The 21950-nt window shown below is 54.1% G+C and overlaps 2 protein-coding genes across 3 annotated transcripts in view; one reads left to right on the plus strand and one right to left on the minus strand.

Moving 5' to 3' along the window:
- The first annotated feature begins 1806 nt into the window (after positions 1-1806).
- DNASE1 (deoxyribonuclease 1) lies at positions 1807-13388 on the plus strand. Of its 2 annotated transcripts, XM_019468418.2 has the most exons (10): positions 1807-1929; positions 10555-10633; positions 11060-11207; positions 11516-11604; positions 11746-11829; positions 12021-12136; positions 12257-12369; positions 12444-12598; positions 12862-12958; positions 13070-13388. In XM_019468418.2, exons 2-10 carry the CDS (start codon positions 10620-10622, stop codon positions 13121-13123), a joined length of 870 nt encoding a protein of 289 aa, XP_019323963.1. In that variant the 5' UTR covers positions 1807-1929; positions 10555-10619; the 3' UTR covers positions 13124-13388. The 2 variants fall into 2 exon arrangements, with proteins under 2 accessions (XP_019323963.1, XP_053750051.1); XM_053894076.1 differs by lacking the exon at positions 1807-1929 and having other exon boundaries at positions 10469-10633.
- The window catches only part of TRAP1 (TNF receptor associated protein 1), a 44742-nt gene continuing 36120 nt past the window's right edge, over positions 13329-21950 (minus strand). Inside the window, exons 13-18 of the mRNA XM_019468417.2 lie at positions 19643-19828; positions 19124-19262; positions 18487-18572; positions 16438-16583; positions 13704-13776; positions 13329-13587 (exon numbers count right to left, since the gene is read on the minus strand). Of these exons, the coding sequence (XP_019323962.2) occupies positions 13486-13587; positions 13704-13776; positions 16438-16583; positions 18487-18572; positions 19124-19262; positions 19643-19828 (732 nt within the window). The 3' untranslated portion in view covers positions 13329-13485. The remainder of the gene's footprint in view (positions 13588-13703; positions 13777-16437; positions 16584-18486; positions 18573-19123; positions 19263-19642; positions 19829-21950) is intronic.

A 21950-nucleotide genomic window follows, 5' to 3' on the forward strand; every position in this document is an offset into this window, starting at 1 on the left:
GGGCGAGGGCTGAGGCGCTAAAGGGTGGGTGGTTTAATGGGAGCCTTTCTCACATGACTAAGCCCCATGGGCTCTCGCTGTATGCGTCCCTACACCTAAGGGAAGGATTCACATATGGGAACATTCCAGATCGAAGCTTCCTGGGGGATGGGAAACGCCAAGGGGAGCTCGGGGATGGTGGTCTCCTTCACACTGGCAGAGCCACATTGCCTGAATGTCCTACCGTCTAAGGTCCAGAGATGCTCAGAGAACGGAAGGTGGACAGAGGCTGGGGACTAGTGGACACAGACAGAGGAAAGACATGGGGTCAGCCCTCTCAACTGGCCCATCCGGGAAGGATTGGGCAGAGTTAGAAAAGACACACTGTTACTTCGGACTCAGACCTGAGGGTCTGTGGTGAGCCCTGCGCTGTGTTGTGGGGCCCCCTGGTTCTTGTGAGGGTCCTGCTGGGCTCAGGCACGGGCAGCCCCCTCCTCTCCACGGGGACAGGCCCACACCAGCTACTCTCTGGTCTGCTGTCTGAGAGTCCTGAGCCTTTGCCTGGGACTTCTGTGACAGGCTGGATTGGTTCTGGCCGTGCTTTACCCAAGTGTAATACTTGAGGTAATACTGATGGCTCCTGAGCCCACAGGAGCCTCCCTGCCCTCCCATTAGGAGCTGTAACTTTGGTGACAGCTCTTAACGCCCTTAATGCCCTTGATTAAATGTCTCCATCCCATAAGGGTTTGGGATGTGTAGGCCGAGGACCCCGGCCTAGTGGCAGAAGCCTGTCCCTTTACTCATGCGTCAGAGAGGACCAGGTCAGGCCCCTTTTGAGATGCTCACACTCGGCTGGGGACAGCCAGAGCAGCTGGAGAGGGTGGGAGCATCTAACACCATTGTTCTGTCACGAAGGCCCCTCTGACGTTCATCTTTTCATTTAGCAAGTAGTTGGTGAGAGAGAACCTGCCGCAGGTCAGGCCTTGTTTACCTGATGCTGCTACATAAGCCCCAGCTCTCGGGGGACCACATCTTGGGAGACGGACAGTACATTGGATGTGATGGGTGGTAAGACAAAAATAAGCAGCGTAGAGGGACAAAACATGTTGACTTAAATAGGGTACTAGGTAAGGTGATATCTGGGCAGAGGCTTGAATGAAGAGAGGGGTGAGCTCTTTGGCCATCTGGAGGCAGAATGCTCAGGTGGAGGAACTGTGCAAAGGCCCTGAGGCAGGATCCCATTTGGGAAAGTTGAAACTGTCAACATGTGACAAACTATAATGTTAGTAGATAAGCCCCACGGCCAGCCCTAGGCAGGAGGCACAGCAGATAAGCTGTACGTCTTATCAGAAACCAGCACTGCCCATCTGGCCAAGAGGGCAGAGTCCCCAGGGAGGAGGCAGGCCTGGAGCTGGCAGTCGGCAGGCCTCATTGCTCCTTCTCTGAGTGAGGTGGTAGACCTTAGCTGAGGATACACACTCTTGTTCTCTGAGAAGCTACAGAGTGAGCTTCTAGAATGTAGAATTGCCATGTCCTGCTGCCATCTTCATTGTAGGACTGGGCTGGTAAGGACAGATACCATAGGGTTCAGATAAGGATACAGAGGTTTCAGCCCCAGTGACTCTTGCTCGGGGAGAGGCGAATGGCCTGTGTTTGTCTCTCACTGGTTGGCATACCTCTGCACAGGGACACGTATGGCTCAGAGATGTCCATACTGCCTGTGCTGGCCAGACCAGCTTGCCTGGTTATCAACCCACATCCTGTCCTCACACTACTCTCCATTCCGATGACTCATTCTAGGTAGCGAAAATAGACTGCTTCTGGCCATCGAGTAGTTCACAGCTGACCAGTGCCTGCTAAGGACTCAGGAACCGGCTATAATTCTGAGAGGAGCTGCTTCAGGAGCTGAAGAGCTTCCTTGGCAGCCACGACTCAGAAGAGTTCGGGGAGGTGAGCCTACTTCTTGCACTGGACTTTCTCTTTGGGGCTGGGCAGGGGGAGCTGCTGGGAGAAGCCCCGAGAGCCCTGTATATTCTCATGTGGCTGGAGAGACTGACCTGGGGCTCTGGGCCTGCTAAGGCAGCAGAGCCCCGAGAGGAAGGAGGCCAGAGACGCAACATTGATGCTCAGCAGTGGTTCCCTATTGAGGCATAACTCAAGCAAGGGAAGCAGAAAGTGGCTGGAAAGCAGAGCAGGATTGCTGGCAGTTTTGTAGTATTAGGGCAGAGTTCAGAGCCTCTCGAGGAGAAACGACATGAGAAACACCAGGCTCTTGGCTGGGACCCTTTTGGGGGGCACCCTGGGTGTGGGGAAATCCACAAGTCAGTGGGACTTTATAAGGACCGTGGATGAGCTAAGCCATCACTTGCTTGATTCCTTGACTGTCCTGGCTGACCCTCTGTCGTTCTGTCATACACCGTGCCTGATGCCGAGGGAGTTCGAGTCTGGTTACCACGCACACTGAAAAATAGGACCAGTGGGCGGGGTGACAGACCCCCCAGAGATTAAGATACTGGAGTTATCAGACACAGACCTTAACTGATTAACATATTGAAGAAAATAGATAAGATGCAGAGTATCACAGAATGAGAATTCATAAAAAATTAAAAAATCAAAAACGGGAAAGTGTGATAATGAGAATTTAAAATTCAGTAAGCGGATTTAACGGCAGATTAGAGATGGCTGAAAAAACCAGCAGTGAGCTGGAAGATAGATCAGTAGAAAATACCCATGCAAACATCCCCGCGGCCAGCTCACATAGTCCGGCGAGCTTCTTTCCTGGTTCCTCAGCGCCCTGTTGGTCTCTTCTGTAGACCCCCAGCCTTGAGAGAGGTGTGGGGTCCTGCCGAAGAAGGTTCTTGGTGCTTGGAGAAGTTGAGGGGTCTTTGGAATTTGGGGAACATACTTCCATGCAGCTGTGTTGGAAATACTGCTAGCATGTTGAGTCTAATCAGTAGAGCTGTGAGGCTAGTGAAATCTTTAGGGGCCTCAGATTCATCATCAAGAAGAGGAGCGTGTATTTATGGGCTTGGGCTAAAGGTATGCTAATGTCTCCAACATGCGCCTTAGAAACTGCCTTTTAGTCAAGTCATCTATTCGTTTGCTTCTCCTGAATGTGGCGTGCAGAAGATCATTGAGGACTGGGGGCACTGGGGAAACTGAGGCTTGTCTGATCTCCCAGCGGGGGCACGCGTACACTGTTAAGGCCTCGCGTCATGGAACTTGGGTGCTGCCTGTTCTGGTCATGTGATGGGCATGTCGTGGGCACGGCCAGGGGTGAGGACGCAGGGACCGGGCCACAGCTGAGCGTGACTGATGCTGTTTTGAATTGTGGCAGTTTAGATGGATGTTGTTCTGAGTTTTCCACCCTGGGTTAATGGCTTCTATGTAATGAACAGAAATAAATTCAGGAGGGATGGTGAGGTAAGACAGGGTCATGGGCCAAGGCCAGTGTGCTGAGCTGAGACCTGCTGCTGACCTACACAGGTTGTTTGACATGGATTAAAGCAGTGTCATGGCAAAGACACCAGCCCTTTATCTGAAGGAAGGGGTGGAAGCCCCTTCTAAAACGCTCACTTTGTGGGGCAGTGAGCAAGTGTTCCAAGGGGAGAAGAGTAGACGTTGAGTCTAGCTAAGGGGAGGTATGCCCGCATGCCCACGACAGCCATGGCCTCCAGAAGCTTCTGGTCAGCTCAGACCAAGTGCCCAGAGGCCACTTGGATGCCCCTCCATGTACCTTGTGCTTCAAGACAGGAGACCATGCTGGGTTCTTTGTGGAGGGTCCATGAGGGAGGGACATTGTCTTACTCAGCTGGGAGGGTGATGAGGGAGGTGGGGAGCTCCCAGCCCCACTGCGTGAAGCGTTTGTTAGTAGAGCCCCTTTTGTGTTCCAGGCGCTGGTTTAGGCACAGGGCAGATTGTGGGACGGGTTTGATGAGGCATCTACTCTCATTTGTGTCTGGGGTTTGTGTTCCAGACCAGAGGCTGGCCTTAAATGAGCATAAACAAGAGCAGACATGTTAGAAACAAAGAAAAAACAAGTGATAACAACAAGTCGTGAAAAACAGTCATGAAAAAGATGTCATGAAAGAGAAGATACTGGGACCGCGTTGGTGCTAAGGATTTCTGGGGAGAGGATAGCCTCCCTCAAGAGGTGATGTTTGAGCTGAAGTCAGAACGACAAGGTGGCCCAGCTCTGCAGGCAGAGCAGAGGCCCTGGGCGAGAATCGTACAAGTCTTGGTAGGCGTCAGCTTTCACCTTAAGGACAGTGAGAAACTGATGACAGATTTCAAGCGGAGAAATAACATGATCTGATTACACATTCACAAGATGTGCCGAGTGCTGTGCGGAGACGCGGGCACGGGGTGGATTTCGGGAATCAGGGATCCCACTGGCAGGCTTTGCACGTGCTCGGGGAGCCTGGAGTGGTGGCTGCAGAGCCAGAGGGGAGTGTGTCCTCCGACTGCTTTTGGGGAGGCTCTGAGGGAAAGCAGGGGCCCAGCATCTACATGGAGGCGCAGCCGGGGCTGGGGGGCATCCAGGGACACAGTCTGTGGTCTGCCTGTACCATAGCAAGTTTGCAGGGCCCACAGGGTGTCAGTGGACATGTCCCGGCTGCAGCCGGGATATGAGACAAAGCCCCATCTCAGAGGAGGGAGTCAGGCGTGTTTCTGAACAGGTGGAAAACCGCGTTCCTCTGAAGGCCTTGACAACTAACCATCGTCTGCCATCCCACGGTTTATGATAGTTTGAAATCCTTCTTCCTGGGGCACCTGGGTGGCTCAGTCGGTTAAGTGTCCACTCCTTGATTTCGGCTCAGGTCGTGGTCTCATAGTTTGTGAGTCAAGCCCCGTGTCGGGCTCTGTGCTGATGGTGTGGAGTCTGCTTGGGATTCTCTCTTTCTCTCTGCCCCTCCCCTACTTGCAATTTCTCTGTCTCTCTCTCAAAAATATTCAAAAAAAAAATTATTGCTGGGGCACCTGGGTGGCTCAGTCAGCTAAGTGTTCTACTCATGATCTTGGCTCAGGTCTTGATCTCAGGGTTGTTGAGTTCAAGCCTGGTGTTGGGCTCCGCACTGGGTGTGAAGCCTGCCTACCAAAATTATGTTACAGCTAAAAAATGGTAACTGTCACTGACCTCTCAGTCGGACATAATCTTTGTGTCGGTAGAGGGTCTTCCCTTGATGCTGGCAGCTGCTGACACATGAGGGTCTTGGCTGCCAAAGGGTGGGGTGACTGTGGCAATTCCTTAAAGTAAGAAAACAGTTGAGTTTGCTCCATTGATGGACTCTTTGCTTCGTGAACGATTTCTCCGTAGTATGTGACGCTGTTTGATAGCATTGGTTCCATGGTAGAAATTCTTTCAAAATTGGGAGTCTCCTCAAACCCTGTTGTTCTGTCAGCTAAGTTTATGAAATACTCGTTGTCCTTCTGTCAGTCGTCAGATTTTCACCAGGAGTAGAGTTCCATCTCCATAAACTACGTTCTTTGCTCGTCATAAGAAGCAACTCCTTGGGGCGTCTGGTGGCTCAGTCAGTTACGTGTCCAAATTCGGCTCAGGCTATGATCTTACGGTTTGTGGGTTCAAGCCCCACATCAGGCTCTGTGCTGACAGCTCAGAGCCTGGAGTCTGCTTCGGATTCTGTGTCTCCGTCTCTCTCTGTTCCTCCCCTGCTTGCACTCTTTCTCTCAAAAATAAATAAACATTAAAGAAAAAAGCAACTCCTCATCTGTACAGTGGGTTTATCGGGATGTAACCCTTATTGTAAAGTGAGGAAGATCTGTACAGGTAAATCCGAAGACAAATATGTTTTCATTAAGTCACCGACATTTCTTATGAATGGAATGTGTGAGCCTGCTGGGTACTTTTTAAATTTTATTTATTTTTTTATTTTTTAATATGAAATTTATTGTCAAATTGGTCTCCATACAACACCCAGTGCTTATCCCAATAGGTGCCCTCCCCAACACCCATCACCACCCTCCCCTCCCTCCCACCCCCCATCTACCCTCAGTTTATTCTCAGTTTTTAAGAGTCCCTTATGCTTTGGCTCTCTCCCTCTCTAACCTCTGTTTTTTTTTCTTCCCCTCCCCCATGGACTTCTGGTAAGTTTCTCAGGATCCACATAAGAGTGAAAACATATGGTATCTGTCTTTCTCTGTATGACTTATTGCACTTAGCGTAACACTCTCCAGTTCCATCCACATTGTTACAAACGGCCAGATTTCATTCTTTCTCATTTTCACGTAGTACTCCATTGTGTATATAAACCACAATTTCTTTATCCATTCATCAGTTGATGGACATTTAGGCTCTTTCCATAATTTGGCTATTGTTGAGAGTGCTGCTATAAACATGGGGTACAAGTGCCCCTATGCATCAGGGACTCCTGTATCCCTTGGGTAAATTCCTAACAGTGCTACTGCTGGGTCATAGGGTAGGTCTATTTTTAATTTTTTGAGGAACCTCCACACTGTTTTCCAGAGCGGCTGCACCAGTTTGCATTCCCACCAACAGTGCAAGAGGGTTCCCGTTTCTCCACATCCTCGCCAGCATCTATAGTCTCCTGATTTGTTCATTTTGGCCACTCTGACTGGTGTGAGGTGGTATCTGAGTGTGGTTTTGATTGGTATTTCCCTGATGAGGAGTGACCTTGAGCATCTTCTCATGTGCCTGTTGGCCATCTTCTTTAGAGAAGTGTCTATTCATGTTTTCTGCCCATTTCTTCACTGGGTTATTTGTTTTTTGGGTGTGGAGTTTGGTGAGCTCTTTATAGATTTTGGATACTAGCCCTTTGTCCGATATGTCATTTGCAAAAGCTTTTCCCATTCTGTTGGTTGCCTTTTAGTTTTGGTGATTGTTTCCTTTGCTGTGCAGAAGCTTTTTATCTTGATGAGGTCCCAATAGTTCATTTTTGCTTTTAATTCCCTTGCCTTTGGGGATGTGTCAAGTAAGAAATTGCTGCGGCTGAGGTCAGAGAGGTTTTTTCCTGCTTTCTCCTCTAGGGTTTTGACGGTTTCCTGTCTCAAATTCAGGTCCTTTATCCATTTTGAGTTTGTTTTTGTGAATGGGGTAAGAAAGTGGTCTAGTTTCATCCTTCTGCACGTCGCTGTCCAGTTCTCCCAGCACCATTTGTTAAAGAGACTGCCTTTTTTCCATTGGATATTCTTTCCTGCTTTGTCAAAGACGAGTTACTTTTGTGGGTCTAGTTCCGGGGTTTCTTTTCAATTCCATTGGTCTCTGTGTCTGTTTTTGTCATGCTGGGCACTTTTTAAATCTTGGAATCAGATTGGATGCTGCCATCCTCAGTGCCTGTTCCACAGTGATTGTCACGCAGTAATTACATTTTCAGTAGCTGCCAGAAACCTAGCTTTGCAGAGTCCTGAGGCCACAGAAAGGAACGTAGCAGGATAAAATGCCGAAACCATGAGCTACCTTAACCACTGTGTCTGACCATGTTGAGTATCACTGTTCAGAAGTTAAAAGTATCCTACGCTGCCCTGGAAGTTCACTGTGGGGCCGGAGGTACCTCACTGCACGGTTTGGGAACCGTCGCTGTGTGTCCTTTCCTCTTCCCTTTGGATCTGGGGACCTCCTCTTCCCCGGGCTACATGTTGGGGGCAGTCACCCCAGCCCCCACAGCTTGTAGGAATGGGTCACGGGGTCTTAGGGCATTTACCGTCACGTGAAGGCCACCAGCCTGCAGAGGTGTGTGTTCCCAGCCTTGTGTTTAGAGGCTTGGTGCTTTTTTCTTTATCCTTTGATTTCGCCCACAGCAGAGCTCAAGATCTGGCTTTGGTTTCAGTAAACCATTGTGATGTGCTATTTCCCCTTCTTGTATCTGGAGCAGTTTCAGTTTAACCAAAGAGGGTAGTGTTTTTTCAGGGTTGATGGTGAGCAGCTGTCGGCACTCATTTCCCTGCTGACAAGACCAAAAAATGCCAGAATCACTGGGCCACCTGCCTTTCCCTGGCACCCGTTCTGTGTTTCCACTGTGGGCTGGCTGGGCATGGGAGGAGTGGACTCCCCACTATTAGTGTTGAGCTTGGCTATTGCTGAGGCCAAGAGGATACGGACAGAAGTGGCAACATGCAAATTCTGAACCTGGGCCTCTGGAGGCATTGTGTATTTGTTTGCTCCTCTGGAAGTTTCCACCTTCTCCCATGTTAGAAGGGCTTGCCTTGGGTAGCTGCGGGCCTATGAGCATGAGGGAAAAATGCTTACCTTGTACACTGAGTTTTGGGGTTGCTTGTTACACAACAAGAGCTGACTGATACAAACCGCAAAGTCCAGGAGTTAAAGGTGAAAAGAATGACAGCAGTAGAGCATTTGACAGGGTCACTGTTCTTCAGGAGAAGATGTATTTTTAAGGAGATGTGAATTTCTGTGGAATGTTATCCGTTGGTTCTTAAACCTAAGAGCAAAGCAGTGACAGTTTTATTCCTATTTTAGCGACGAAGACAGGCTCCAAATGGCTGCTGATGCAGTGGGAGAGCCTGGTGTGGGCCCCAGATGGCTGCCTCCTGGTCGCGGCTCCTACTCGGGCTGTGTTGCCTCTTCGGCAGGCCCAGCTCTGTGGGCGGCCGTGCACGCTGCTCTTTGTAGGAGCCACAGTCAGACTGGGGCGGGGGAGTGACCGCGGCTGGGAGCTCTGCGGGGCACAAGGGACAGCGTTTTCCCGGGAGGTAGGACAGGTGCCTGTGTCCCGCGTGCTGAGAGACGGAGAGACCAGGCTCCTGCAGTGTGAGCCACGCCTGTTGTGCCGCCTGTGGTCGGCGTCCCACGTTTGGGCAAAAGCGGGGCTGGTGGCCTCCCTCCGCCTTTGCTCCCAGGCTTCCCTCAAAAGGTCAGGCGGGGTGTGTCTAGGAAGGCTGAAGCGCATGGGCACAGGGGGCCGGCCACCTGCCCCGAATACACACGGTCTCCCCTGCTGCTTGCCGTCTGGATTTTGATGCTTAAAAACTCAGAGACTGAGAACAGAAGCAGCACTCAGACCTTTGCAAAGGCTGTGATGGGCCTCCTGGCCGCTTGAGGACCAGGCCACCTGATTTCCACCGCACGAGAGACGCACGGACTGACTGGCACGGTGCCGACAAGCACTGCCATCTGTCAGCATGTTTTCATTACTTCGGGCTCCTGGTCTTGTTGGTTTACCTTCTGACCGGTTTTTCGTCCCCTCTGAGACCTCCTGTTCTGTGACGAGCTGGTGCCGGATCTGCACTTCCCTGCCAGCTGCCCGGAGGCCGCCTCTGTTCCCTGCCCTCCAGCACCACCCCCCTCCCCCGCTCCGTCTTTACTGAGAGAACCTTCAGTCCCAGGAGGGGACCTGGCCCTCCCACTCCCAGGGCTGTCCTTAGAGACAACAGCCCACACCCCCCACAGTGGGTGGAGCCCCCGTAGATGGGGCAAACAATGGCTCTCAGAAGATCGCCATGTCCCAATCCCTGGGACCTGTGAATGTGAACTCCGGTGGCCAAAAATGACTCTGCAGCTGTGACCCAGTTAAGGCTCTTGAGATGGGGAGAAGATCCTGATTCCCCGGGAGGACCCTGAATTCCATCCCATCCTGAATGAGGGGCCGAGAAAATGGACTCAGGAGAGAGAACCGTGTGGGGCGGAGGCGGAGACTGGGTGATAAGGCCACACGGCCACCGGCCACCACCGCAGGCCTGGAGCCCTCAGGGCTGGGATGCAGGGGACTTTCCCCTCGCGTCCCCGGGGGAGCGCAGCCCCTGCCACATCTTGGGTTTCCATCTCTGGCCTCTACGACTATTAGAGAATAAACCTCTGTCAGTTTAAGCCACCAGCTTTTTGGTGACTTGTTTCAGGAGTCACAGAACATGAGTAAGTGGAGAGTTAAGGATTCCCAAAAAAAGACTGGAACGAGGCCTGGAGCCTCAGCTGCTTGACAGTGTCCTTGTCACCCAGGGTCACCTATCCCTGGAACACACACCTCTTCACCATAAGGGCCCTGTTGCCTTGCTGGCGACTGAGGTGGCCTTGTGTCATCACCCCTTCCTGGTGCCCATGGCCTTCTGGCCTCGCGTGCTCCTCGGAGAGCCCAACCTGTAGCCTGTCTGCCTGCAGCCGCGCCGCTGACCAATGAGGGGGCGGTGTTCGGGGTGCTGCGGGACTCGGGGCCACAGAGGGGATGGCTGGCTTTGACCTGTGGCTCCAAGGTCGTGTTCATGCTGGAACGCAGCTGGGCCGCCCTCCAGCGCACACCTGCTCCCTCCCCATACCTGGGAGAGCGGCATGTGTGAAGGACGAGGGCTCCTTTGGCCCTTTCATTAGACTTTTTAAGACCAAATGCAAATATTATCAGGTGCTCCTGTTAGAGCAGCGAGAACCTGTGCTTGTTGAAGTAAACACACGGCAGCCATCCGTTACAGGCAGCACCATTGTTCTGTGTCCCCCAGGTGATGCCCTGGGAAAGGTCACGGCTGCCTAAACCTTTAAAACCCCCGGAGGGACACGTATTCCCTGTTGGGATTCAGAGCTACGACTCTGCGTGGGCCTCTCAGCTGTTTTTGGATCCACTTCCCTTCGTAAATGATTTTTTTTTCCTAAAGCAGCAAAAGGACAAAGTTGATACTGACCAGAGGATCCCCGATTGTCAGGATTCCCATCGTCCTTATAGATGTTGACCTTCAGGTGAGTCCTGCCCCGAGGGCAGGGTGACTTGTGGCCCGTGGAAGGTGGGTGCCAGGCCCGGAGGTTGCCCTCAGGGTCCCTCTGGGTGACTGGCCAGTCCTGTCTAGGTGGGTGCCCTGAGCAGGGAGGGCAGTGAGCCAGCGTCCCACCAATAGAGGGCCAGGGGCCACCTCAGGCTGGCACCTCTTCTGACAAGACAGGCGCTTGTCTTCTGGCGGGTAGAGACCTCAGGCTCTGTCACTTAGGTGTCTCGCCTCTGGACACTGATGAGAAGGTTCTGAGACTCCTCCCAGCCTGCTCAGCACAGGCCACAAAGATGGGATTTACTCACCCTTGGGCCCCACGCAGCGAGATCCCGGGGGAGGACGGGCTACCGTCTGTCTCTGCTGTCCCCGGATTCTTGAGTAAACACGCGTCCTGCTCCAGGATGAGGGGTGCCAGGCTGATGGGGGCGCTGCTCGCCCTGGCTGGCCTACTGCATGTGGCCCTGTCCCTGAGAATAGCAGCCTTCAACATCCGCACTTTTGGGGAGACCAAGATGTCCAATGCCACTCTCTCCAACTACATTGTGAAGGTGGGTCCAGGCCGGCTTGTCTCTGAGGAGTCCTGGGGGTGGATGTGGGTTAACAGGCCCTGGGAACAGTGGGCCGGCAGGCAGTCTGGAGGGTGGCCACAGATGGGGAGTGTTGAGAGCCTCTGGTGACAGGAGGGCCCCCATCTGGCAGCAGAGTCACAGGCAAGAGTGTCAGACCAAACCATGCCACAAAAGTGCCCCAGGGAGTAGCGGCTGTGGCCCTATGGGGACCTGGAGGAAGCAGGGCCCAGCCACCCCCACATCTGCCCAGCCTGCCCTGCTGAGCACCATTGTGGTCCTGTCTGCAGATCCTGAGTCGCTACGATATTGCTGTCATCCAGGAGGTCAGAGACAGCCACCTGACAGCCGTGGGAAGGCTGCTGGACATACTCAATCAGTGGGTGATGGCGGCGGGGTCCTGGGGAGGCACAGGACGGTGACACCCCCCTCCAGGGCACGGCACCGTTTCCCGTTGTGGACAGGAGCCCTGCTATGGGCGGCAGAAGGGCTCCCTGGGACATTTGTCTTCTCAATCCAGGGATGACCCAAACGCCTTCCATTACGTGGTCAGCGAGCCGCTGGGACGCAACAGCTACAAGGAACGCTACCTCTACGTGTTCAGGTAAAGCCCCGGTGCCGAGACGCGGGCCACCCCCAGAGGGTGCTAACGGAAGCCCGAGGGTGGTCTAGAGGTCCACGGGCCCCTCTGCTCCGGGCCACACCCCTGGGGCTCCCCCAACGTGTGCAGAGGCAGGACGGTGCAGGCGTGTGGCGGCACCCCCGGTCTCGGGCTAATGCCCTGGCCTCCCCCAGACCCGACCAGGTGTCCGTGCTGGACAGCTACCAGTATGACGACGGCTGCGAGCCCTGTGGGAACGACACCTTCAGCCGCGAGCCCGCCATCGTCAGGTTCTTCTCCCCATTCACTGGTGCGTAGCTCTTCCCGGGGCCCCGGCAGGCTCGCATCACATGACCCCCCAGCACTTCGCTCTTAGTTACTTCCACCCCCTGGCGACGGTCCTGAGCTTGGCACCACGCCGTCTCCGCAGAGGTCAGAGAGTTTGCCATCGTTCCCCTGCACGCGGCCCCCCTGGACGCGGTGGCCGAGATGGACTCTCTCTACGACGTCTACCTGGACGTGCGGCGGAAGTGGGACCTGGAGGTGAGTCCGCAGCCCGGGCCCTGGAGGCACTGCTCGTGCACCCAGGTGTCTGACCAACCGGTGTCTCCATGTAGGACGTCATGCTCATGGGCGACTTCAACGCCGGCTGCAGCTACGTGGTCCCCTCCCAGTGGTCATCCATCCGCCTGCGCACGAGCCCTGCCTTCCAGTGGCTGATCCCGGACACCGCAGACACCACGGCCACCTCTACGCGCTGCGCTTACGACAGGTAGGCGAGGACGAGGCCGCCTTCGCCAGCCGCCTGGACTGCTCGGTCCAGGTTCCCGAGACCTGGGTCAGGCCGCGTCTGGGGCCCTAGTGCCAGGGGAGGTACTCCCGGTCCCTCGGCTCAGCTTGTGGAGCCAAGGCCGCCCGGGGGGCTGCCCGGCAGCACTGGGTCACGACCTTGACCAGACAGAGAGAGGCGCGAAGGGTGTGTGTGGGCAGCCAGCCTCGAGGCTGACGGGGAGCCTCTCGTGTGTGGTGCCGCAGGATCGTGGTGGCAGGCACCCTGCTCCAGCACGCCATCGTCCCGGACTCGGCCACCCCCTTTAACTTCCAAGCTGCATTTGGCCTGAGCAACCAGCTGGTACGTGTCTGCGGCTCTGATGGGGCTGGGACAGGGGTGTAGGTGACAGACACAGGGCAGGGGTCCGGTCAGGACGCAGTGTGCACAGAGTATGCCATTGTTTCCCCACAGGCCCAGGCCATCAGTGACCATTACCCAGTGGAGGTGACACTAAAGAGAGCCTGATGTGAGTGGGGCCCCAGCTTGTCTGTCGCTATGGTCAAGCGCTGGGCCTAAGGTTTCCCCTGAGCACCCTCTCCCCACGGCACCTGGAATCTGTGCAAGGACAGAAGTGGGCTTTTTGTCACTATTTCCAGTTCCACTGTGAGCAGGGGGTTGTGGAAACAGAGCCCCCTACCCACCTCCTCTGTCCGGACAAAAAACTTAATACTTAGATTAAGAAATACCTTTAATTTAAGTAAATAAAGCACAATCAAAGGGGATGTTCTCATTGGTGGCATCTAGTCCTTCGTCCCTGGCTGCCGCCTCCATCTGTCACCTCTGCTTGAGCCCTTTCACTGCAGGCAAGAGCGGGGCATCCCTGCCCCTCAGTGGCGTTCCAGGGCCTTGGCAAGTAAGTGGTTCAGGCGGCCCACCATGGATCGGGGGTCATCCACAAGGCCTGCAGCGATCATGGCGTTCTCGTAGATCTGAAAGGCAGGCAGGGGAGCCGCATTAGTGAGACGGCAAGGCCCTGCAGACGAGGGAGGGAGAGCACTGTCGTCGTCCCCCCCCCCCACCACCACGGAGGCTCCAGAAGACTCACCTGGTCAACCAGCAGCTGGGCCAGGTCAGGCTCACTCTCTCTCAGCTGACTCAGTTTCTTGATCAGTGTGTGTCTGCAGCACAGAAAACACCAGAAGTCAGGGCTGGGTGCTGCACAACCAGCACAAGAGCCTCTATATTCTGAGGACTTTTCTGGGAGGTTGGGGTTACCGAAACAGTCAAAAAGACGCATGGTGGACGGTCCAGTCTAAGAAAAAAGGCACAAAATGACGGATTTCCGAGGACAGACACACTACCAACGGGAATTTAAAATATGAAAAAGATTTTATTAGTTTAGGTACGAAAGCAGTCTTAGAAGCTCATAAGCATAGAAGAACAGCCAGGAGACGTGGCCCAGATGTGAAAGCACATCGTAAGGCTCCAGGAACTGGACCGCTGGCTCTAGAGAACGAAAGGGCAACCGTTCTACACAGCTTGATGCACACGTGGGGACGTGAGGGCAGCCAGTACTTGACAGAGACAGCGTTAAGAGGGCAATAGGTAGGGTCACTGGCCCGCCACCCAGAACACAACTGGATCTCTTACACCAATAAATACAAACACTGACAGGGAAAAGAGAAAGATTTCTGAAGCAAAATGTAAAACACACAAGTCAAAAAGAAAATGATCACTACAACTCCCTAGGAATTCTGTTGTTTTCTACATAGAAAAAAAATGCCATAAACTTACACTTATCTGATCTTTTTCCTAAGATACCGCCATCAAAATTGTAATTTTTCAAATGGCCAGAGTTGAGACCTTTGGTATGGGGCGCCTAAGCGACTGACTTCAACTCAGGTCATGATCTCACACAATGAGTTTGAGCTCTGTGTCAGGCTCTGTGTCTTGCCCTCTCAAATAAAACGTTCAATTTTTTTTTTTTTTACATTTTTTTATTTTTGAGAGACACAGAGAGAAGTGGGGAGGGGCAGAGACAAAAGGAGACCGAATGCAAAGCAGGCTCCAGGCTCTGAGCTGTCGGCACAGAGCCTGATGCAGGGCTCGAACCCACAGTGAGATCATGACCCGAGCCAAAGTTGACGTTTAACCGACTGAGCTCAAACTGAAGGCACTGGGGAAAGATGTGTAACTGCTACGGGGTACAGGGCAGTCACGATCTAAAATTCACCTGGACGTCGCTCTGAGACTCAGCAATCCTTAGCAATCCCCCTGCTCACGGCACCGGGTACGGTAGGAAACCCTTGTAAGAAAGCCACCAGCCAATCTGCATGCACGACAGGTGCAGGCCAACTCTGGGAAAACACGACCTCAGGGGGGCCGTGCTGGGTACTAGGGAAATTTCGCTATGGATTCCTTTGGTTCTTTAGAATTCTGAACCCGGTGCACAGATGAACAATTTTCAAAGCAACTAAAATTTAAAAATCGCCTGGCAATAAGAACGAGCCCTCCATACAGCTCTCCCACAGAACTACTTGTGTGCCAGCATTAGGTAGAGCCTGGGGTCAGCCTCTCCGCCAGGCGCCCACAGCTGAAGCCTTGTGTGCCCCCGGGACAGAGGCCACACGCACACACTGGTGCGGCTCCCGTTGCCGCCTGACCGGCCGCGAGCCGAGTCAGCGTGCTCACCCGATTCCAGGTGTAGTCACTTGGCTCAGAAAGTACAATAGGAACCTCTGCCCTCTCCCCAGCAGTCTAGACAAAACGTATGTTTATAAAACATACATACATACATATAAAACAAGCGTTAAAAAAGATACGATAAAGTGAGTCATAATGCAAAAAAGACAAAAGTACAAGGCCAGAGTCCAGAAGAAAATACACCGAATGGGCTGTAGTAACTGTGGTTGGGGACAAGTCGAGGGATGCTTGCTTTTTGCTATTTTGTAACATATTTGGTAACCTGTTGATAGAATTTCATTAAAAAGTTATTACTGTAGGGGCGCCTGGGTGGCTCAGTTGAGCGTCCAACACTGGATTTTGGCTCAGGTCACCATCCCCAGGGTCATGGGATTGAGCCCTGCGTCGGGCTCCAGGCTCGGCACAGAGATGGTCTCTCTGCCCCTCTCCCCTGCTGACACTCTCTCAAGAGAAAACAAAAAAGGACAGTCTTAGAAGGCATGTCACGAGAAAGCCAAGCCAAAGGATGGTCAATGCAGGGCCCTGGGGGCTCCCGTGCTATGCAAGCAGCGCGCACGTCCTCGTCCAGGTGAGGGTAGCCGGGCCGTGAGCCAGATGGGGACAAGGGGGACAAGAGTGTTCACAGCAACCTGTTGCCACCAGCCCCCGAACGGAAACTACCCCAAAACAGCCTAACGGTGCTAAGGCAGACTCCTATTTCTCAGCTACAAACGCAAACCCGAGCCACCCTCCACGCAGACTGTCTCGTGCCGAGTCGAGGAAGCACTTTAAAAACACACTCGAGGATTCCACACACGTCAAAGTTCCAAACTGACAACACAGAGCTTTTTCACGGATGCGTGAATAGACGGTAGAACCACGGCGAGGTGAGGAAATGACTACTCCTGCAGCGAGGGCTCTGGTGACCTCTGAGGACAGGGACAGACTCTAGTGGGAAACGGGGGCATCTGAATGAAGGCCAACAAGGTGGTTTTTTAGGACCTTGCGGGAGATAGTTTAATAGTCATCAAACCATGTAAGCCTTACGCCCTCCTGAGGTGCCGTAAACGAAGGCAGCACACAAACCCACTCACGCACACGGTGTGGCAGGTAGGAAAGGCGTGCTCAGGGCCCGGGCCGGGAGCCGGCGGCCCTACCTGGGGTTGATCTCCAACGTGGGCTGCAGGACCTGAGCGCGCTCCTCCTGGGTCTTGGCCAGCTGCTGCATGCGCAGGAAGTGCCGGGCGGCCCCCATCTCCAGCACGGTGATCATGGCAGGGTGGGTGTCCAGTCGGAGAGTCACCTATGAGCCAGGCCAGGGACCAGAGGTGAGGGCGGAGCTGGAGGCGGGGGCCCCTGGGCTGCAGGGTCTGGGCCATTCATGAAGCTTCCCCGGGTGACACACAGAATGCAGGTCTCCAGGGACACCCCTCCCTTGCAGTCACGAGAAGGGAGTCTGAGCTGCCACCACACGAAGTTCCTGGAACGCATCCCGATCGTGGACTCCCTCCTCCTCTCTCCCCCACCCCCCAAAACTACTGGTCTCTAACGTGTCCATTGCTGTCCCAGGTCCATCTGGCCTGGGTTAACCAACCTCTGCTGCACGGGGGCCATGTCCGGGTCCCACAGCAGTCAAGGACCCCGCAAGCCGGCTGCTCCCCTGCCCGAGGCCCCAGCCTCTCCCGTACGTCCTCCCTTAATCCTGCCCATCCTCCCTCTGTCCTGCCTGTCCCAATGGCCTGAGCCCCCTTCCCACGGCTCCCACGGGCCTGGATTTCATCCACTACACCTGCCACCGAACGTTCGAGATCCTGCTTCCTGTGGGCCTCTCCCTTGCCACCCAGAGGCTCTGGGCCTGCAGACTCAGGCCAGACTTCTGGGCCTGCTGGACCCATGGCACGGCAATGGAGAACCTGTGCCGGGATTCAAATCCAGCTCCCGGACTCCGAGCTGTGATGTGGGGAAGCGTTCCACCTCGTCTCCTTCGTGGGTCAAATGCACTCGTTCTACTTAGCTCGGAGGTCACCCTGTGACCCCGGAGGTCACGCTGTGCATGACACAGCACATGTCACAAAGAGAAATCCCGGCTGTGCGCCTTGGCTCTCAATGCTCACTGCCCGGAAGCCACACAGGTCCCCAGATGCCACCTCTTACGGAGGTGCCTCCTCTGCTCTTGGCTGTTCCCACCCTGCACACCTTTAGCGCCACGCCTGGAGGTGTCCCTGTGCCAGTGACTTCACGCTGAACACCTGTCCTCCGGCTACCATGGCCTTCTCTTGTAGGTCCGAGCTCGGTTGCCAGCTGCTCTGGACAGAACTTAATGTGACTTGTGCGTTTCTGCCCAGAGCCGCACATACACAGTCCCAGAGGCCTGAGTTGGCTTGTGCTCCGTATCTGGCCTCGGCATCAGAATTGGCCTTTCTGTTCCTGACGCCAAGAGGGACTAACTTGCCTCGCCCTCTCGAGCCAGACCAGGCTGGCCCCCTGGAATGGATCAGGGAGTGAAGAGAAATACGCAGATGCCGAGCTCCCAAGACCGTGAGACGGTAAGAGAAACAAAGACTACGCTTAGGTAGACTCCATGACGCACCGGGATCACACACGCGTAGGGCACACACCGCCTTGGCGGGAACAGCTGGAAGCCTCACCTGAGAAGGATGCTCGGCCCAGGACCCTCAGTCGGGACCCCGACCAGGCTCTTCGCTGCGGGACTCCCCCAGCCACGAGGCTGGATGTCGTGAGCACCGATTTGACGTACGAACCCTTCTCTGTTCTTCTCTACACTCTCCCCCTCTTTATGTTACTCTAATGGTTTGATTCCGTATATTCCCTTTCCTTTATAATTAAAGCTCCTCCACGGAACGGAAGTACGGCTCCTGTGAATTACAATTCAGAACACCGGCTCGCTGAGACCCACCCAGACCCCTAAGAACCTGAGTTGGGTAGTCAGCTCCCCGTGTCCTCGGCCACCACAGCGCCTCGGGGACAGCCAGCTGGGGACCGACCTCCCCCACCCAGTTCTCTGCTTCCACCTGCTCTACAGAGTGGCACACATATGCCCCTGGGCACTGGCGCACGTGCACACACAGGCGTGGCAGCAACGCGCCGGTCTCCCCCTCAGATCACGGCCACAGGGAAGACACCCATAGGACCAGCAGCTGTGCGGTCCCGGAGGCCCATGGCAGCCCGTCTCCGGAAGGCCTCACCTTCACATTGGTGACACGTGACCCCAGTGCATTTCTCATCCAGGCCATCAGGTCCTCCGTCTCCTTCTCGGACAGGCGGTCACTGGCTACAGGAGGGTAGATGGGAGCGGGCTCAGAGCCGCCCACCCCAGGGCATCCCAGGGGGCCTAAAATGCTGATGCCTCAATACCGGGTTTCAAGAAGGCTCCCTCCGCCCCTGTCGGCCACTGCCGCAGAGACAGAGGCTTCCCAAAAGGACCTTCATCTAAAAGTAAGATTAAATTGGATCCCAAAAAGGACACTTTGGGGGCACCTGGCTGCCTGAGTCCGTGGAGCATTCAACTCTTAATCTCAGGATTATTCAACTCTTGATCTCAGGATCAGGAGTTCAAGCCCTAAGCTGAGTGTGGAGCATAAATTAAATTAAATTAATTAAATTAAATTAAATTAATAAATAAATAGACAGACAGACAGACATTTTTGGTTGATGGTCCCCAACAGCTTCCTCTGTGCAGGCTGGGGACCCCAGATACACATGAGAAGAGAAAAAACTCCATATGAACCCAGCACTACAAGATGGAAGAGGCCGTCTTAGCCTCCTCTGCACCTCCAGGCCACCACCCACCCCTGGGCCCAGAGAGAAGGGGAGCGAGCCTACCCGGGGACCCGTCCTCCAACTTCTCCTCCTTATAGTGATCAACAACGATGTCCGTCTCCACAGAGATCAGCTTCTTCTTGTCAAACTCACGAAGGTGTAGCAAAGTTAGTTCATCGAACTGCTCGTAGCAGAAGAGAACCTGCGAGAGCCCAAGAGCATTGGCATCGGGCCTGGAGAAGTCTGCCCACAACAGGACAGAGCGGAGCGTGAGGCCAGGGCGGGGTCCTATGTCTGGAAAGGCCATACTGGGGTCCGGGGGCTTCCTCAGCCTCATGGATACAGTGGTTCACCAGATGGTCCCGAGGGGGCCCTAGCAGGAGTAGCAGTAGGAGCAGTGACTACGGAGGAGCCCCGCGTCACCTCCCAGAGACACAGAGACTAACGGCAGCCTGGCTGGGCCTCAGGACCCCTGGACATCAGCTGCCTCATGCGGCTTGGCTCTCCCGAGCACGTTCGGACCACTGTCTGGGGCTCAGACCCTGTTTATCCCGTCTGGACCCCAAGCCGTGACCCACTCACCTCCATGTTTTTCTGCTTCATGGCCTCATAGTAGGGCGAATGCTCGGCCAGGTGCCGGCTGGGGGCGCACAGGTAGTAGATGGTGCGGGTGCCAGCCCGCATGCGGCTGGCATAGTCCGGGAGACTGGTCAGCTGTCCAGCAGGCAGTGCCGAGGACTCGTACCGTAGCAGCTTTGCGATGTCCTCCTGCAGACAAAGGCCAGGTCACTCTCGTTCTAGGTCCTTGTTCTGGAAGCCTCCCAGCCGCCTTCCACAGGCTTTGGAAGCCTATGGCTACGGGGAAGAAGGGCTCTGGCCGGCCTCACCCCTGGCTGCCGGGCCCAAGGACGGCACTCGGCCCCTGGGGGGCTGAGGGGACTCCGATGGTGTCCGTCGGGTCCCACATCAAATGTTCGGGGGACCCCGGAGAGAACCTTCACCCTAGCTGGTCCGGGGCCCCGTGGAGAAGGGCTTTCTGGTACACCTGTCCTAGACCACTGGTATACTGCCACTGTCCGTGGCGGAGACCTTCCCAGACCCAGCATCCTCTGTCCATCCCCGCCTCCTGGGCGCGTGGATGAGATGTGGAGGCTGCATTCCTAGCCTTCCTCACGGCAAGGACTAGCGCCGGCCCGTGGGGCACAAATGACAGTGAGCACGTATTTAAGGGGGAGCCAGTCCTCCTCCATCCGGGCAGCTGAAGGTCAGCGTGCCCGCTGGTGTCATATCCTTGATGTGGGAGCTGCCTGCCGATGGTGGAGCAGCGGCCCCAAGCTGGGGCCTGGGTCCCCAATGCCACCTGCCAGCATGTGACTTGAGACCTCAACTCTGCCTCGTCTATACCTGTGACTTCTCCCTGATCATCCGGCACAGACATGTGGGGCGGGCGGGCGTGCAGAGGAACACGGTGGAAGAGCAGACAGCCTGTGCCTAGAGCTGCTGGAGTCTGCCACCAGCAAGGAGGGCCGAGAAGAGGCTGTGGCGGCCTCAGCACGCCAGGGCCCTAGGTCCACCTCCCACGACCTGAAGAACCTCCTGGGGGACCCCAGATGCTCGGTCACCTCCTCCTTCCTCACTGCTAAAGATGAAATCTCGACCCTCGGAGTGACTGCTTAATGGGGCACACGTGTCTTTTTGGGGAGACGAGAATTTTCTGAAGCTAGATGGCTGTGGGTGCACAACTTGCGAATGTATGAAGGGCCACTGAATCGTTCACTTTGAAAGTGTGAATTTTACGGTATATGAATTATGTGGCAATTTAAAATTGGCCAAAAAATGTTTATGGAATGATTGTATTTTTTAGTATTTACTTATTTTTGGACGAAAGTCCCAAATGTAAGACAGTAAACCAACAAAATCCTAGAGGAGACAACAGGCAGCAACCTCTTTACCCCCAGCCGCACCAAGTTCTTACTAGACCGGTCTCCGGAGGCAAGAGAAACAAAAGCAAAAATGAACTATTGGGACCTCATGAAGATAAAAATATTCCTAAAGCAAAAGAAACAATCAGCAAAACTAAAAGGCAACCTCCGTAATGGGAGAAGACATCTGCAAATGACATGCGGATAAAAAGCTATTATTCAAAATCTATAAAGAACTTATCGAACTCAACCGCCCCAAAACAAATAATCCAGTGAAGAAATGGACAGAAGACATGAACAGTTTCTCCAAAGAAGACATCCGAGATGGCCACCCGACACATGAAAAAAATACTCAACGCCACCCATCATCAGGGAAATATGAATCAAAACCACAAGGAGATACCACCTCACACCTGTCAGAACGGCTAACATTAACAACTCAGGCAACAAAACATGTTGGCCAGGATGCGGAGAAAGAGGATCTCTTTTGCATCGCTGGTGGGAGTGCAAACTGGGGCAGCCACTCTGGAAAACAGTACGGAGTTCCTCAAAAACTTAACAACAGAACTACCCTATGACCCAGCAGTTGCACTACTAGGTATTTATCCAAAGGATATAAAAATGCCGGTTCAAAGGGGCACACGCACCCCAATGTTTGTAGCAGCACTATCAACAATAGCCCAAGTATGGAAAGAGCCCAGATGTCCATCGAATGGCAAATGGACATAGAAGATGTAGTATATATATATAATGGAATATCATTCAGCGATCAAAAAGAATGAAATATTTCCATTTGCAACAAACTGAATGGAACTAGAGAGTATTATGCTAAGTGAAATCAATCAGAGAAAGATAAAGATCATATGATTTCTCGGGGCGCCTGGATGGCTCGGTTGCTTGGGAGTCAGACTTTGGCTCAGGTCATGATCTCACGGTTCGTGGGTTCGAGCCCCACATCGGGCTCTGTG

The sequence above is a fragment of the Panthera pardus genome, unplaced genomic scaffold, assembly GCF_024362965.1.
Source record: "Panthera pardus isolate Hobbes unplaced genomic scaffold, ASM2436296v1 HiC_scaffold_4, whole genome shotgun sequence".
Taxonomy (NCBI): domain Eukaryota; kingdom Metazoa; phylum Chordata; class Mammalia; order Carnivora; family Felidae; genus Panthera; species Panthera pardus.